Source organism: Urtica dioica, chromosome 3 (assembly GCF_054948205.1).
Source record: "Urtica dioica subsp. dioica isolate 48M chromosome 3, U.dioica_male_clone48M_v1_H2, whole genome shotgun sequence".
In the NCBI taxonomy this organism is placed as follows: domain Eukaryota; kingdom Viridiplantae; phylum Streptophyta; class Magnoliopsida; order Rosales; family Urticaceae; genus Urtica; species Urtica dioica.
Window position 1 is genome coordinate 35,870,240 of NC_142758.1, and position 17,364 is coordinate 35,887,603.

General features: G+C 38.5%; 1 protein-coding gene across 1 annotated transcript; it reads left to right on the forward strand.

The window, feature by feature from the left end:
- The first annotated feature begins 12,276 nt into the window (after positions 1–12,276).
- Positions 12,277–15,130, forward strand: LOC149402657 (uncharacterized). Its single transcript, XM_089610094.1, has 5 exons — positions 12,277–12,522; positions 12,817–13,082; positions 13,205–13,784; positions 14,156–14,506; positions 14,591–15,130. Exons 2-5 carry the CDS (start codon positions 12,817–12,819, stop codon positions 14,771–14,773), a joined length of 1,380 nt encoding a protein of 459 aa, XP_089466220.1. The 5' UTR covers positions 12,277–12,522; the 3' UTR covers positions 14,774–15,130.
- The last annotated feature ends 2,234 nt before the right edge of the window (positions 15,131–17,364 follow it).

The following is a 17,364-nucleotide window of genomic DNA, read 5'->3' on the forward strand; positions in this document are numbered from 1 at the left end:
TCTTCTATAGAATATCACATATTCATGAGCAAATATTGCCCTTTTTTTCCTCAGAGTCACACGGCCAAGACTTGCCAAGCAAGTCCTTGGATTTGTTTCCTCTTTTGTCTTGCTCTCTCCTTGCCTTGCATTGCCCCCCACCCTACTTTCCTCATAGAGGAAATTTGTTTCCTCTTTTTCTTTTGGCAAGTATCTTCATACATCAATGCACAAAATAGTCTCCTTTTTTTTCTTATTTGGACGGCCAAGACACCTTCTATAAGGTGTTTCTAGATTTTTGTTCATGACAACATATGAAAGGCCCACTAAGAATTTTCAAGTAAAATTCCATGAAATGAAATTAATCCTCAAGGCCAAAATCTTGTCATGGCCGAGTGTTTATATGTCATCATATGACAATGTCAAAAAATTTATTGACATTCATTTCATCCAATGTCCAAAAAGACAAAAATACCCTTTAGACAATTTTCGTAAAACTTGTCTCGTTTTTGTTTTGACTTAGCTTCTAGTTTAACTAATTCTACTCGATATGATTTGTGACAGTGACCTCATGGATCCAAATGAACAAAGCCTGAGCTAACATACTTGGACTCAAAAGTTCACAAACCTTTTCCAAGTTTAGCTTAATGTCAAATGACTCCACTAAAGAGTTGACACTGGCAATCTGTCAGATCAAATGATGAGTGGATCCATTGAATATTTTCTATGTTTACCATTCATGAATATCATCGGTTAGTCGGGATTTACAAAATTACTATTTTTCCCTTCTAGCTGTTATTTCCTCAACTCCTTTATCGCTTGTGAATAAGTTAGAAACGATGTATTGACGAGGAGCTAACAAGTCACATCGTTTCATCCAAAAGAGTCAAGACTCAATTTTGACACTGGCCAGTTCATTTATTCACATTCCAAGGAACTAAGCATGAGGTGATATACATTGCATTTCAGCAATCTTGTACATGAATTCCATATCTATGAGAACTTCACAAAGTTACTCATGACATCTTCACAACTTAGTACTCCACCAATAGGCCATGTTCAGAATCACATAGTTAGTCCGAACTCTAACTTTCTCAAATGAGAATAAGTAAGTTGTGAAATGGCATGTCTCATTTCAGGATTAAGGTAAGCACGATGCAATTCATACGTAGTGACTTTGAGACATAAGAGGTTAAATGGTTTGTTCTTATTCTGTCACTAGAACTGCACTTGTCAATTTAGTACCTTCAGAAGAAACCTAGAAGAACTATAGAGTCTCCAACTCTCAATGTCTCATAACCAGAAATCATAGGTTCTCCTAACAATCGTATTGAGATCAATAGTCCTTTGATCCTTAGATTGTGAATGTGAAGTTTTAAGCAAACCATGAAGAGTTTGTTCATGCAAATCTACATTTGTCTCTTCATATGTTGTTAGGTTTGTTTAAGGACTAAACACTATAGATTATCATAAAGCTTCAAACAGACAAGGACGAATGAATGAACGTTTAAACTTTTATCAATGATTTAGCAGTTACAAGCAAGAGTCTTCGTGAGACTTTATTACATCAAATGTACATAAGTAAAGACTACTACTCCTCTTGTGGGCACCATTGACAACAGGGTCCGATCCCCATAATCCAGTTGGACTCGGATAATCTCCTGATGAAGGGAGGAAGCTGAGACAGAAGGCGACGAGTTCACTTCAGCAGAGCAGGTATGAGGACTCGATGGATCTACGGCCAACATTGAACATGCTATTAAAGGCGGCGCAGTCATGGCTTCCTCGAAGAAAAGATAGGTGGCGTCAACGAGGACCAAAGGAGATGAAGCTTCTAGGTCGTCGTCGAAGAAGAAGAAGAAGAAGAAGAAGAAGAAGAAGAAGAAGAAGAAGAAGAAGAAGAAGAAGAAGAAGAAGAAGAAGAAGAAGAAGAAGAAGAAGAAGAAGAACTTATCACCTGAAAGAGGAGAAGAAGTCGAATAAGATCGACTTTGCGAAGGGTGGAACCACCTCATTCATTCGAGATGATAGCCAGGTGTTTATTCATCTAACTTATAAGAGGAAGTACCTACGGTACAACCAAAACGTAGCATTAGTTATTAATTATGGCGAAAAAAGAAATAGGTATATAAGTATCATTTTGGGTAAACATTACGTATTTTTTACCGCCATTAATCCTATAAATAAAACATTATTTTATATAAGTGTTGATGTCGAAACCGAGACTCAACAGTCACTAAAAAAATACAAGATAAAGTGTTTGTGTCATTTCTTTTTAATTATGTGGATTGCAGAGATTCGTCATGTAGAAACTATAATAAAACTTGGAAAGAAAAAGAAAACTAAATTGAACGCAAAAAAAGAAGGGATTTATAAACGATGCGATCTCAATTACAAAGTGATGAACTCAACAACTTCAAAGATGCATGAAGAGCTCAAAAGATAGAAAGAATGCAATAATAACAAGAAAAAAGAGCATCCATTTCTTCACGTAAGAAATGAATTTATAGACCGACGACGTGCACAATCTCCGGACTACTGGGTCTTTCAGCTCATTAATATTTTATTTTGGAGGTCGAACTATACAACCACAATTAGTCCCCTAGTTTCTTTTTTAATATTTGTAAAATGTTAAATAGACTAAAACAAAAAGAGATGTGTTCGTCAGAAATTTTAGCGCGACTACATTTTTAAAATAGATTCATTTTCACATGCGTTACACGCGTCGGTTGAGATTTTTCACGCATATTTAGGAGAGAAAACTAATTTGATATTTTATTATGACGTGTACTCAGAATGAAGACCACCCCTTAAATAAAGATATCAAGGGACACCTCCACTCTTTGATTATGTTTACGGCGCACAAGAAAAATTTCCAGTTAACTTCTCTCACTTTTTACGTTTGGTTCTTTCTTTCATCATCGTTCATTTTCTCTCTAGCAAGTTCATATAGGTTTTCTCATTTCACTTGAGTTTTCGTCGAGTTTGACTATTGTTCGTAGAGTATCCCAATAGTTCATTTCCTAATTCAGACATTTGTTTGAGTTTGCCTACAGCATCCCGTTAAAGCTATGTCAAACGATTTAGTTCTTACGTCCAGCAATTTTTAGTACATTTTACTACATTCAGTTCTTAGTTCCAGTGATTTAGAAACTTTTCATAGAAATACATTATTTCTAGTGAAATTGTTTCACTAGTCCCTCCGCCACCAGGGGAAAATGCAGCCACCATAATCGAAAATTTTTGTTGTATATTTGGTTATTTTTTTAGAAATGTGGGCTTAGACTCTCAATCCCCCCTTTTGTTAGAATAGCTAAATCATGAAGCTTACTATTCCCCAAATGTGCCCAAACTTTGTTCGTATAGTAATCGGGCTCATCACTCTGTTTAGCAGCGAACAAAGGGTCAACCTCACAATGATGGATATAGTCCATCTCTGCGTGGTCAAAGGGAACTCTAAGCATGACCCTGAGTGTTTCTACATGTCGAAGTCCCCAGGCAAACGGGTAATCGAGAAGATCCCGGGAAAGGATACTTCATGAAGTAGGCATTAATCCTACTTCTCAATCAACCAACATTCCATGGGGTTCACACCAAGTCATTTCAAACGACCTAGGCTAGTGCCCGGGGTATAATTTAATTGAACGAGATCGGAATCGAATTGAACCTTTATTCAGATTTTAATTTTTGTTGTTGTTGTTTCAGAGAGATCTCGGGTTACTCCTGCAAACGAGAAGTTCAACATAAAGCTCAATAATTTCAAAGAATTTTAGGTTGCATGGGCTGACTTCAATCCGGCGAGATACATGGCCATCGGACTGTGACAAACTCCCCCTCCTCCCAACGTCGAAGATGCTAGGATTGACCTCTTCATTATTTATGTTTTTTTATTTTTCCCTTTCATTTTCCTTCGCTTTATTAAGATAATTCCTGCGTAGAAGTTGACGATAACATGGAAGTGAAAAATCAATACCCAATTCAAGTGAAAGTGGGTTCGAGCTGCGGCTGCGAGGGCTACGTCTTCTACGGGGAATTTGTCCAAGACGCAAGACGAGTCTCTCCTAGGGGTTAGGAAGGAGAGTTCGGACAAGGTTGTGCATGTTGCAACTAAGGGTCTGTTGGAATTGATCTAGGGTTAAGAAAAGATTTAACGCTTCGAGCAAGCGGCGAAATTTATAAATTTCTTTTAAACAATTGAAACGATTTTACTAACCTAGACAAAGAGCAAACACATGTTTATATTTAAATTAAAACTATTAAAGAGCATTACTCGTTTACTAACTTTTATGAAGGTTAAACGTTGAGAAGCCTTAGGAAAGTTGAAACGTTCGTCTCCCCACGCAGCTCGTCTTTCTTCGTACTTGACATTCATTTCGTCCTATGTCCAAAAAGACAAAAATACGCTTTAGACAATTTTCGTAAAACTTGTCTTGTTCTTGTTTTAACTTAGCTTCTAGTTTAACTAATTCTACTCGATATGACTTGTGATAGTAACCTCATGGATCCAAATAAACAAAGCTTAAGCTAACTTACTTGGACTCAAAAGTTCACAAACCTTTTCCAAGTTTAGCTTAATCTCAACTGACTCCACTAAAGAGTTGACACTGAGAATCTATCGGTTCAAATGAATTTATTTTCTACTCAAGAATTCAACTTAATTATGATGAGTGGATCCACTGAATAAAATCTATATTTACCCTTCATGAATATCATCAGCTAGTTGGGATTTACAAAATTACCAGTTTACCCTTCTAGCTGTTATTTCCTCAACTCCTTTGTCGCTTGTAAATAAGTTAGAAACAATGTATTGACGAGGAGCTAACAAGTCATATTGATTCATCCAAAAGAGTTATGACTCAATTTGGACACTGGCCAGTTCATTTATTCACATTCCAAGGAACAAAGCATGAGGTGATATATATTGCATTTTAGCAATTTTGTACATGAATTCCATATCTATGATATCTTCACAAAGTTACTCATGACATCTTCATAACTTAGTACTTCACCAATAGGTCCTGTTCAGAATCACATAGTTAGTCCGAACTCTGACTTTCTCAAATGAGAATAAGTAAGCTGTGAAATGGCATGTCTCATTTCAGGATTAATGTAAGCACGATGCAATTCATACGTAGTGACTTTGAGACATAAGAGGTTAAATGGTTTGTTCTTATTCTGTCTCTAGAACTGCACTTGTCAATTTAGTACCTTCAGAAGATACCTAGAAGAACTATAGAGTCTCCAACTCTCAATTTCTCATAACCAGACATCATAGGTTCTCCTAACAATCGTATTGAGATCAATAGTCCTTTGATCCTTAGATTGTGAATGTGAAGTTTTAAGCAAACCATGAAGAGTTTGTTCATGCAAATCTACATTTTGTCTTCATATGTTGTTAGGTTTGTTTAAGGACTATAGACTATAAATTATCATAAAGCTTCAAACAGACAAGCAAGAATGAATGAACGTTTCAACTTTTATTAATAAATAAGTTGTTACAAACAAGAGTCTTCGTAAGAAAATATTACATCAAATGTACATAAATATACACTACTACTCTTCTTGCGGGCACCATTGACAACATAGATATAATTACCCAGACATGTATCAATCATCGATCACATTTTAGCTCACCACCTGAACTTAGATGCCCAACATGTAATTCAGTTTAATATGGAGGATATGGATGATAGTTGTCACTGGTTCTCTTTAGAAAACAACCCACTAATCATTAGTGCTAATAAAGTAAACTTCTTATCGAATTCAGTAATCACTCATGTTTATTTTATTATCTTCAGTGAGAAATACTCCTAACAGTAAGGTCGACGATTTGTTTTATTGGGCAAACTTTGCGGTTTTGGGCCGTGCTTGATCAGTGCTGAGCTTGTCCTAATACGTTATTAACGAAGGACGAAGTTCAACATCAAAACTATTCTAATTCACTTTTTTATTTTGAACTAAAAAGTGAAAGTCTCAATATGTTCTAATATCGTATTTTCTTACCTTATAGATTTAGTTTCTAATTTAAAAAATGATTTCGCATTTGATTATTGAATTTTGAAAGTAAAAGAGAGACAACTTGACTGAGAGTAAAAATTGAAGTAAATAAAATATTGAAGATTAAAATGTATATTTGTCTATTTGTATGTAATTATAAGATGAAAAATTTGTTGCAACTAGCTAATTTTTAATTTTTTAAAAATATTTTAGCCAAAGTTTCATTTTATTAAGAAACTAGTTAATCAGATCGAAGTTACTTAATTGATTAGGTTAATTTAATTTATTATAGTCTGATGGGCTATTTTTGAACTAAATTAAATTAACGTAACCAATTAATTAATTAACTTCGACCTGATAATTTATTTTTTTAATAAAATGAAACTTTGACTATTTTATAAAAATTGGTTGGACTATTGAGTTAATGAGAGAATTGCCCTTATAAGATTACGACATTATGGTGTAGATTTTGTAAATCATCTAAGCTTTAGCATGTATAGTTTGTGAAATTTTGTATTATAAATTGTTAGTATATTCCCTAAACAAAAAAATTGTTAGTCATATGTTAGGAGAAATCTGAGAAAAATATATACCATAGGGCCTCTATTTATTTTGTACCCACTAATTGGTATATACTTGAAAGACATATATATATATATATATATATATATATATATATATATATATATATATATATATATTTTGATAAAACTGGGAAAGAGCCCAGGAACTTCATTAAGGCAGATCTGCCAAAACCAAGGAAATACAATCCGCCGGGAAACTGGATTCCCAAAACACATCAGAGTTCAAGCTGAGAGCTTTCTTAGCCAAACAATGGGCAGGTACATTACAGGATCTCGAAATAAACATGAAATTACACTTAGTGAAGGTCGCAGCTTGGTTACGCACCATCTGAGCCAATAAATCCGCTTCCGTGGCCCTTCTGCAATCACCTTAGATCAGCGCCACCGCCCCCGCACAGTCTGACTGGACTAGAACGTCATCAATTCCGAGCTCTTGTGCAACCCGAAGCCCGCTCACAATGGCGTGGAGCTCCGCCATCAGAGGACCATAAGGCCTGGTACAGGGAAAGGAGAAAGCGGCGCTGACCTGGCCGCTGTAGGAACAGAGGAGTCCACCAACTCCACACTTCATCTCCGCGCTCGCCACCGCCGCATCAACAGAGAGCGCTACCGTGCCTATGGGGGGAGGAGGCCAGCGAACCTTCGTAGCAGACTTAGACCTCGGTCTCCGGCTTGAGAGGGAGGCTTGGCGGTGGTCGTCGAGGAATTGAGTGGACCAGTTGATAAGGTTCATCAAACCCCGACTTTTGCCTGAGTGTATCAGATCGTTTCTAGTATTCCAGGCGCTCCATGTAAGAACAACAAATACTTCGAAGTTCTCGATGGTCAGGGCCTTCTGAATTTCTCCCAGGAATCCGATCACGTCACCACAGCACACTTCTTTAATCGTCCGCCACCATCCTGTGGCCTTCCAGAGAGGGGAGATAGCTGTTGTCGCTGTTTTTCGGACAACTATTTAGGAGCCAAAGACGGTTAGACCCAAGGCCGGACCAAGTGGTCTCGTCTTGACTCGAGCGTGTCGGACTTGGTATCCCAAGTCGTCCCTTAGCTGTGGATGTCCCTCGAGTTCGTCAGAGTACCTGAAAAGGAGTAGAGAACACGTGAACTACAAAGGGGAAACAGGGGGGGTGCCCCTGTTTACCTCTCCGACGCTCAACATTAGTGTGATTGAGGTGGAGTATAGAGGTTTTAGGGGTGTTTAGAGGCCAAAGCTTGAGAGAAACGAGCGAGGTACGAGTTCGGCAGCGTTTCAGTGCTCAAGAATGGGTTACCTGGGTCAAGGGATGGACCCTTGTATTTATAGGCAGCCAAGGGGTGGTTGGGAGCCCCCTTGGCCGAGTGAACTTGCTTGGTTCGGCCATTGAGTGGCTGGGTCGGCCAATGTCCGAGTGAACATGGTGGTGAGGTTCACTCGGCCATTGGCCGAGTGAAAAGCTTGGGCCGGCTGAGGTTCACTCGGCCATTGGCCGAGTGAACTGCTGGAAGGTTCACTCGGTCAATGGCCGAGTGAACTGCAGGGGCGGCTGGAAGGTTCACTCGGCCATTGGCCGAGTGAACTGCTGGAAGGTTCACTCGGCCAATGGCCGAGTGAACTGCAGGGAGGTTCACTCGGCCAATGGCCGAGTAAACTGCAGGGGCAGCTGGGAGGTTCACTCGGCCATTGGCCGAGTGAACTGCTGGAAGGTTCACTCGGCCATTGGCCGAGTGAACTGCAGGGGCAGCTGGATGGTTCATTCGGCCATTGGCCGAGTGAACTGCTGGAAGGTTCACTCGGCCAATGGCCGAGTGAACTGCCTTGGCGGCTGGAGGGTTCACTCGGCCATTGGCCGAGTGAACTGCTGGAAGGTTCACTCGGCCAATGGCCGAGTGAACTGCCTTGGTGGCTGAAGGGTTCACTCGGCCATTGGCCGAGTGAACTGTCCAATGGCCGAGTGAGCCATTTGACCCAGCCAATGGCCGAGTGAGCCATTGACTCGGCCCATGGCTGGGCTTTGACTTGGCCATTGGTTTGGGCTGGCTCCTGGTTGAGTCAGGGTTTCGCCGCCCAAGACCTCGTACTAGCCATGTGGGTCGAAGAGATGCCCTTGTTCCCGTTGGCCCTAGACGGGCCAACAACAATAGCCTTACATCTCCATAGAGCGTGGAAGATATCCTCCGGACCGGCCCGGCATCTTGGGCAGAGCGCCTCCACTTGAATACCACGTCTACGGAGGGTGTCGTACGTAGGCAGCCAGTTTTTCGCTACTCTCCAAAGGAACACCCTTTATTTTCGGTGGGACCTGAATCCGCCATAGACTACTCCACCACTTCTCCGTAGCGTCCGGTGTCGAGGAACTAGCCTTCCCGGTCGTCTCCGCAAGCAAATGGTATCCTGACTTCACCGAGTACTCCCCATTTTCGGTGAAATGCCAGCACAAAACATCCGGTTCGCCACGCAAACCATCCGGAATCTTCAGGATCGTAGACACATCATCCTCCGGGCACCACTCCCTGAGGAGGGGAATATTCCAACTACCATCTGGGTTCCTGAGATCAGCCACTCGTGTACCCATTGGAATTCTCGAATCGAAACGGACCATAAAATCACCCGGCCGTGGAATCCACCTGTCCCTCCGAGCATCCACGGACACACCATCGCCAATCCTCCACCGCGATCCCCGGAAAATAACCTCCCGGCCCCAAAGAAGGCTCTTCCAGAGGCTAGAGGCGTAAGACGTCGCCGTTGCCGAGAGAATAGAGGACTGTGGAATGTAGCAAGCTTGAAGGACCCTCGACGCGAGAGAGCCCGGCTCCCGAATAATCCGCCACACACTCTTCGCCAAGAGAGCGCGGTTGAACCACTCGAGGTTTCGGAATCTCATGCCTCCCAAGCTCTTCCGGACACATAATTTATCCCATTTCCCCCAATGAACTTTCCGCTTTTCCTCACAACTACCCCACCAAAAGTAAGAGGCCATACCATGAAGCTCCTTGATGATCTTCGCGGGGAGTTTGAAGCACTGCATAACGTAGCTCGGAATTGATTGGATAACCGCCTTTATTATCACCTCTTTCCCGGCACCTCTCTTGTTCTTCGGTACTCTCAGTCTCTACATTCGTCAAATCAAACCGAATTCCTCTCTGTATCCTCGTGACTGTCGATTCTTCAGCTATATTTACGTCCGTGTTGAGTATTTTGGTTTTATGCAAAACTAAATTAAAAGTATCCATTTCTCTTTTTTCCATTTGAAAACTTCAGTTCTTTCAAATTTATTTATTTATTTATTTTTTTTTTTAACTTTTCCTATCTTGTTTGTATGTGTTAGTTGAGGATTCATTTGATCGGGAGTCAGGTTCAAAGTCCGCTGGAAATCAATAGATGCGAATTCGAAACCCACCACCGCGTCAAGGTAAGTAAGTTTCTTCACTTCAAATATTTAGAGTTATTTTTTATTTTAATTTTTTGTTACGGTTTTCGATGTTATTTTGGGAAGAAAAAAAACTATATATATGAAAACAATTTTAATGTGCTTTCGATAATACGATTTTATTATATGGATTCAAGTCATTTTCGATTCGTATCTAGTTCAGTTTATTCCAATGGTTTTCGATAGTGTTTGGATGGTATAATGTCGAAATTGACAGCGAAAATCGCGAACAATGTTGTCTTTTACACTGTCGTATTTTGTGGGTTTTTACCTGATGGCTCGTCTCTCGTGGATTTAGTCGTCAATCTCACTAAGTTTCGTTCTCACTGCCGTCAATTCCTCAGTTTCGGTGATCTTAATCGCCATGCCTATTTCACTTGCCTAACTATTCAACATTAAAAAAAAAAACAAAAAAAAAAAAAACAAAAAAAAACAAAAACAAAAACTAGACCATAATCTTGTTTACAAAAGAGCTGCGGTCGAGCAAAGAGAACTTTTCTTGCGGGTTCTTCATAGGGAATTCTTGGCTTCGTTGCCAGAATCATTAACCCGACACTTTCCAAACTCTCTCTATGAGTCAGAACTGTCGTCCTCGGGCTTTCTTTTCTTAGCAGCAGCAACAACTAAATTTTGGCCGGACCCTCCTAAAGCTCTCTCTCTGGATTGGACACACCATATTCTATCCTGAAATGAAACTGGAGACATGATATTGATACTGTGTTACCAATGACATTCACACCTAGACAAGATACCATATGCTTGGTTTCGTTTTCGTTTCCATTTCAGTTCATTAGAAGTTTATCTTTGCTATATAATCATAAGCCTTGAAACACGTTTTCGAAAGAAACTGAACAAAAATCAGAAGTAAAAGCTAACAGCATAGGCTAAATAGAGAGTTTAAAGAAGATGAAGAGAGAGAAGAGAACAAATAGGTGCTGAATTTTTTTTTATTGAAGAGTGTCTGGGCGTTGAAACGAATTTGTATATATAATTAATTCTCGGGAAATGCCACGTATATGAGCGCGCTGTAATGAAGTACTGTCTATATCTGTTTCATACTGAATTATAATCATTTCATGTGTATATCATATACCATGTATGTTAATTTTTATTGAGAAATTTGATAATAATACGTGCAAAAAAAAAAAAACAAAAATATCTTTTTGACTTTGCTTTGAGAAGACAAAAGTAGGTGTTTCTTTCGCGTTTTGGAGAAAAATGTCCCTTGAGACAATAAAAATTGTTATTAGTCATGTTTGACATAGATTTCTTTTTAAAAAAAGTGCTTTTAGATTCCGTTTTTGAAAAAAACTGTTTTTTTTTTAAACTGATAGGTGTTTGGTAAACTGTTTATAAAACAATTGTTGCTGATAACAAAGAGTTGTTTGGTAGTTAACTCAAAAAATTTTTGTTTTCTATTTTCTAATTTTTGTAGTTGTACTGAAAAATTATTTTGTAGTTGTTTTCAAAAAGCTGTTTGGTACAGTTTTCATTTTTGTTTTTGAGAAATTGAAAAAACTGAAAAAAGTGTTTGGTATAGTTTTCATTTTTTTTTTTTGAAAAAATGAAAAGGGAAGATGAAGAGAAGGAGGAGAGAAGAGAAGAATTTTTTTTTCCAAAAACACATTTTATTTGTTTTCAGTTTTCTTTACTCTTTTACAAAACAACTTCAATATTTTTTAAATTTTTTTTTTCCAAAAACACCTTCTAAACACATTTTCCAGTTTTATTTCCTATTTTCACTTCTTGAAAAGTCAAAAACTCTTTTCAAGTAATTTAGCGTTGAGTAAAATAAATATATATTATAGTAAAAAGACTAAAATAAACATATTTTTAAAAATTAAATAAAAATTATTAATATGTTTATTTATATGCATATATATGAATAATATTTTTTTTTCTAAAAAAAATCAAAGAGAAAAAAAGATAACGTAATAAGATAAATTGCTATTGGACTCCAACAGTCAACGACATTCCAATAAAATGCACAAATCATTTTTAAACAAATTTCACTCTTAGACAAAAAATAAAGTTAAAGCAGAGAGAAAAATTATGTATTATGGTACAAAAATTCTTACAATTTATGAAAGGAGATATAATTTAATATATTATACAGATGATTAAAAAACACTTCGTACGAGGATATTACGGTAATTTGTATAACAAACTTAAAAACACTTTTTCCAAAAACTAAGAATCTTAACTTTTCCGTCTTATGTACAAAATCTAAAATCGTTTTTGAAGTTTTTTGTAAAAACAGTTTTGGCAAACATCAAAATAAGCCGTTGTTTTTTCCAAAAACTAAAACAGTCATTTTTCTCTATCTTGATTTGCCTTTCAAGTTCAAATTAAAGAGCACTGCAGCCAGTGAAGCCGTCGAAGCTGACGGTGCTGACCACCGCTGGCCGTCGAAGCTGACGGTGCTGACCACCGCTGGTCAAAAGTAGAAGAGCCTCAGCACCATCACAAGGCTATCGCAGCACCGTCTTAGCCTGCGTCCTCTCCAAAATAAACCAGTCGCCAAGCTCAAATTTTTTCCCCCAAAAAATACGAAGGTTAGATTCAAATCCCAACCAATTTGTTTTTGTTAGTTTTCATAGATTTTAGTTATTATTGTTGTTTTTAAGGATTTAAACATGATTAGAGTGGTTTGATATGAATAATTTGGATTTGATGATGAAGTAGAAGAGTTTAGGGTTATGAATTCGTGAAAACCAGAAGCTTTTGATAAGAAAGCCCCGTTGTGACCGTAAAGTACTGCCAGATTCAGTATCAGAAAGGCTGTAGACATTGTTGCGGATATTATAATGAATTTCATTAATTTGTTTATTTTTTTAATATTTTTGCAGATGTACACATACCTCCTACCGGTGGACGAGCACTTTCCGGCTCAAGTAACGTACAGAGGCTGTGGGATTTTGGCATTGGTTAAGAGAAAATTTGGAGATCTCGGCATCCTTAACAGGGTAGAGAATTCACCATTTCGACATTTTTTTAACGGCTCCGATCGACCATTGCAGTTCTCGGGAGCAATCATTCATGAGCTACTTTTGCGAAAGATTGTCACAGAAAACAAGGACGAGATCCACTTTGGCCTCGGACAAAAAGCGTGCAGGTTAGCTTTCCACATCTTTCAAAAGCTTTTTGGTTGTGATATATATATATATATATATATATATATATATATATTTTTTGTAAAGTTCAGATTTAGATTCATGCATTCATACCTATCGGCAGATTTGGACGGTTGGAGTATAGCCTGATAACAGGATTGGCTATGAGTCGCGGACCGTCTTTGAAAGCCGTGGAATCGCATGCCCTTAGCTCGCGTCTCAGGGATGTGTACCTGAACGGCTCGGATTCAGTGAATCTCGGCCATCTAATCAGCATCTTTCAGTGTTTTACCGACGAAGATCCTAACAAGGTCGACGACTCGCTGAAGATTGGGCTTATCATCCTCTTGGAGGGATACTTCTTCGGTAACACGCCGACGAAAGTCGTTACACCAAAGTATCTACGGCTCGTCGACGACCTTGATTTCTTCTACATGATGCCGTGGGGCCAGCTTACCTGGGAGGCAACTTTTGCGGGCTTATCACTGAATATGCAGAAGCTCGGAGCCGAATCCAAAAAGAATGCCTCGTATACCGTGCTTGGTTGTGCGCATGCACTCCAGTACTGGGCGTACGAGGCCATCGCAGACATAGCATTGAACTTTGCTGTTACTATAGGCCCACAGTTTCCTCGTATGCATAGCTGGACGAGTGCGAGAGTCCCTCGTACGGGCGAAGTGAAGAGACTTTTGAGTAGAGAAAAGGTAAATTTTTTATTTTTTTTCGTATCCTTTTAATATAAGTATTTAGTTGCTAACCTTGCTTTTTTTTTTTCTTTTAGTTTTTGGGTCCAGTGGATATGTAGCGATATGAAACATTGAAAATTGTCAAACAACCAACGTTTGTTGTTGTTTTTTAAATAGCCACCAACAATTATTTACATCGTTGAAAATAGGTAAATACCCATCGAAACTTCCCACCTTAAATTTGAATAATTGCCGGGTATTTACATATTTTTAGCGGTGTAAATAATTGTTGGTGGCTATTTACCAAAAAATTACGAAACGTTGGCTAACTAGCACTTCCTCTATTTTGGTGGCTTAGTTAGCTAATTATTATTATTATTATTTTACAGTATACCGCTCTTGCGTTGCTGAAGCCCCGTCCCACGGAAGTTGCTTTCCATTGTGAAACGGCGAAAGCTGCGAAGAGACCTCTATATGTTGGCTTGGAAATTATACAAGTGGAGGAAAATGCAGAGGTCAACCTAGAGTCCGATGCTCGGGCAATTTCAAACATGCCTACGAACAATGGTGGTACGGTTGCTCTATATCCGGCTAGAGCTGATGGTAATGCTTCTTCTCTAGCTTCTAACCCGCCTATCAACAATTTGTCCATACCCGGCTCGGCTACAAGTGCACCGTCTTCTTTTGATGTGAGGCTTTGTTCAGTTGAGGAGAGGTTGAAGAAGGTGGAGGAGAAACAGGTAATTATTGTTTCATTTTGATTAATCAGCAACTACAATATCTTAATTTGTTATAACCTTATTGTGTTAAAAATCATTTTATAGGACTTGATCTTAGAGAAGCTTGATCATATCGGTAAAGCGCTCGTTCTTCTCTCCAAAGAGCGTACCTCCTCTAAACGGGCAAGTCAAGACTTTGAGATCCTCCTCCCCATCAGCTCAGAGCCACGGTTTACACTGCAGAAGGAAGGTGCCAAGAAGAGGAAAAAACGAAAGTCGGCCCGTTGAGAAGCAGTAGTGGAGCCAAAAATTCAAGTCAGGGGGCCAATTTGGAAAAAAAAAAAATCAGGGGGGCCAATTTGGGCAAAAAATATAAAAAAAAGACTAAAAAATTTAGGGTAAAAATTACAATTTCTAAAAGTTATGAGGTAGCTCCGCCCCTCAAGAGGAGGCATTGTGCCGAGAACAAGGGTCCGGTGAAGATTAATCCTCCGATGTCTGCGATCGAAAGAATATTAATTGAAAATTCCATGATCGACGGAGCTTATTAAGGTCTTCACCGTCAGTCATCTACGGAGCTTATTAATGCCCAAAAAATATTAAACTTAGTTTACAAATTCTTATAAAATTACCCCATTCTCTTTACGGAAACCCTCTTGAGTTTTATCAGTCTCCCCATAATTGAATCGAAATGATCCATCTATTCTTTAGTAATTGGGCTAGGGTATCAAGCATCTTCACGTATGTGGTCAGGATTTTCGTTTTACGTAAAATTATTCTAAAATCATTTATGGCTCTTCCAGATACTAAAGCGAAGCAGTTCTTTGAATTTGTAACTTCACATTATGTTTGTGTGTGTTTGTTCTGGATTCATTTGATCGCAAGTAATTGGGCTAGGGTATCAAGCATCTTCACGTATGTGGTCGGGATTTTCGTTTTACGTAAAATTAATCTAAAATCATTTATGGCTCTTCCAGATACTAAAGCGAAGCAGTTCTTTGAATTTGTAACTTCACATTATGTTTGTGTGTGTTTGTTCTGGATTCATTTGATCGCAAGTAACATTAGAAGCGTTATAAAAGTTCCTCTAAAAAAAATCCAAATAAATTTTAGGTTGTTGACATACGATCTGAACTGAATATCTCTGCACCTCAAGTATACAACGATTTCCTATCTATTTATATGCAGACGTAGATTAATTACATTTCATGTTCAAGTGTTCTATTCAAAGTGTGAGTGCGATTTTGAAGTAATTATTTTATTATTATTATTTAAATTATATTGTAGAAAAAAAAAAAACACAAAATCTTGCAACTCTGAGGAAGGCCCAATCCCCCCAAACAGAGCCACACTTACTACATTTTTCGTTCTTATGTGAAAATAGTCGAAAGTAACCGTTTTTTCGTAACTTTTTTTCAATATTAGCTGCTGAGCTTTCTAATTTTTATAAATAACCGTTTTCAATAACAGTTAACCAGATTTCAATAACCCAGATAATCAGATTTCAATAGTTGTTGACCTTATTTCAATAACCATTGATTAAATTTCAATAACTTTAACCAGATTTTGTTCAATAAGAAAATGGAAATATTTGCTAATCCGGCGTTTATCACGATCCTAAAAATTTCCAGGATACTATAATATTTTGCAGAAACCTGCTTTTCATTGGTTCCTAATAGGTATTCAGTTATGAAGGTTCATGGAACAATTGAGACATGTTTAGGGTCTTTATTTTAGATAGAAATATTTTGATTCCTAAGGCTGTCCACGATGTATTCCCTGAACAATTAAGATCATTCCCCATTTTGATTAGGCATAAGGGACGAATAGATTTGAGCTCCTCGAACTACACGCAAGCTTTGGACCACGCTGAGGTAAAAAAAAAAATAAATAAATAAATAAAAACTCACCTCAGCGTCAAGTCCCCCACCGACTTAGGGATAACCTAAACGCTCGAGAATATCTCTTAATACTAAGTATTTGTGAAATTCCGATCAAAAGGATAATGTGATGTATTTAGTGTACATTCACGCTTCATCTCGTTGTATAACTATATAGCCCGCGAAGCAGTTTGATACACTTCATCTCTCGTAATCTGTTTGAGAAACGAAGTCGAAACAAATATTTTATAACTCTAATTGATATGGGAGTCATGACACCATATCACACATGCATCAAAAGTAATAACCAGGTCATATAATGATCAATAAAGCAGAAATGCAAACAACCCGCAAAAAGGAAAAGGCTTCCAAGCCTCAATAGTTCAACGGAAATAAAAAAAAAAATGCACTTAAACTGTCCAAAATAAATGGGCCCTCGAAAAAGAATCAAATATAGAGTTTGAAAAACAAGAAAAAAAACTTGAACAAAAAAAAAACTTGAAAATGGGTAATCTCTATATTGCTCTATGACCTCAACCGTTGGCGACGGTGTTGGGGTGCGTTTGAGGATGCCCTCAAGCTCCTCAATGAGCCCCTAGAGCACTCCGGAGGCATGGTCAAGCATCGATCCATGCTCATTGAGCACCACACCCTAAATTAGAAGTGTCTCAAGAACCTCATCGGGAGAAGACTACGAATATGGCGTGAACAAAACGTCCACAACGGGGGAGGGATAACGATACCTTCGAGTTCTTCCTAGTACTTTTCCATGTCCTTCTCGATGTCAGCGAGGTTGGCATGAAAGTTTTCTACATCGTAGGCCAAGATTTCCTTGAGTAGAAGGGCGTTAGCCTGGCACTGCTTGAGCATGTGAATGACCTGGATGGCTTGGTCACTTTCATCCTTGTTGGCTCGGTATTTCACGATGGCTCCCCTATGCTTCAAAGAGGAAGTCTTTTTAGCCCTTGAACCACCTTCTCCTGCTCCGCCTTCATCTCC

What these genes read in the sequence shown, in the direction of transcription:
- LOC149402657 (XM_089610094.1), top strand. Translation starts at nt 12,817, where the DNA reads ATGTACACATACCTCCTACCGGTGGACGAGCACTTTCCGGCTCAAGTA. An exon ending in CTCGGACAAAAAGCGTGCAG is followed by an intron (nt 13,083 to 13,204) that starts GTTAGCTTTCCA and finishes ACCTATCGGCAG; the next exon opens with ATTTGGACGGTTGGAGTATA. An exon ending in AGAAGGTGGAGGAGAAACAG is followed by an intron (nt 14,507 to 14,590) that starts GTAATTATTGTT and finishes ATCATTTTATAG; the next exon opens with GACTTGATCTTAGAGAAGCT.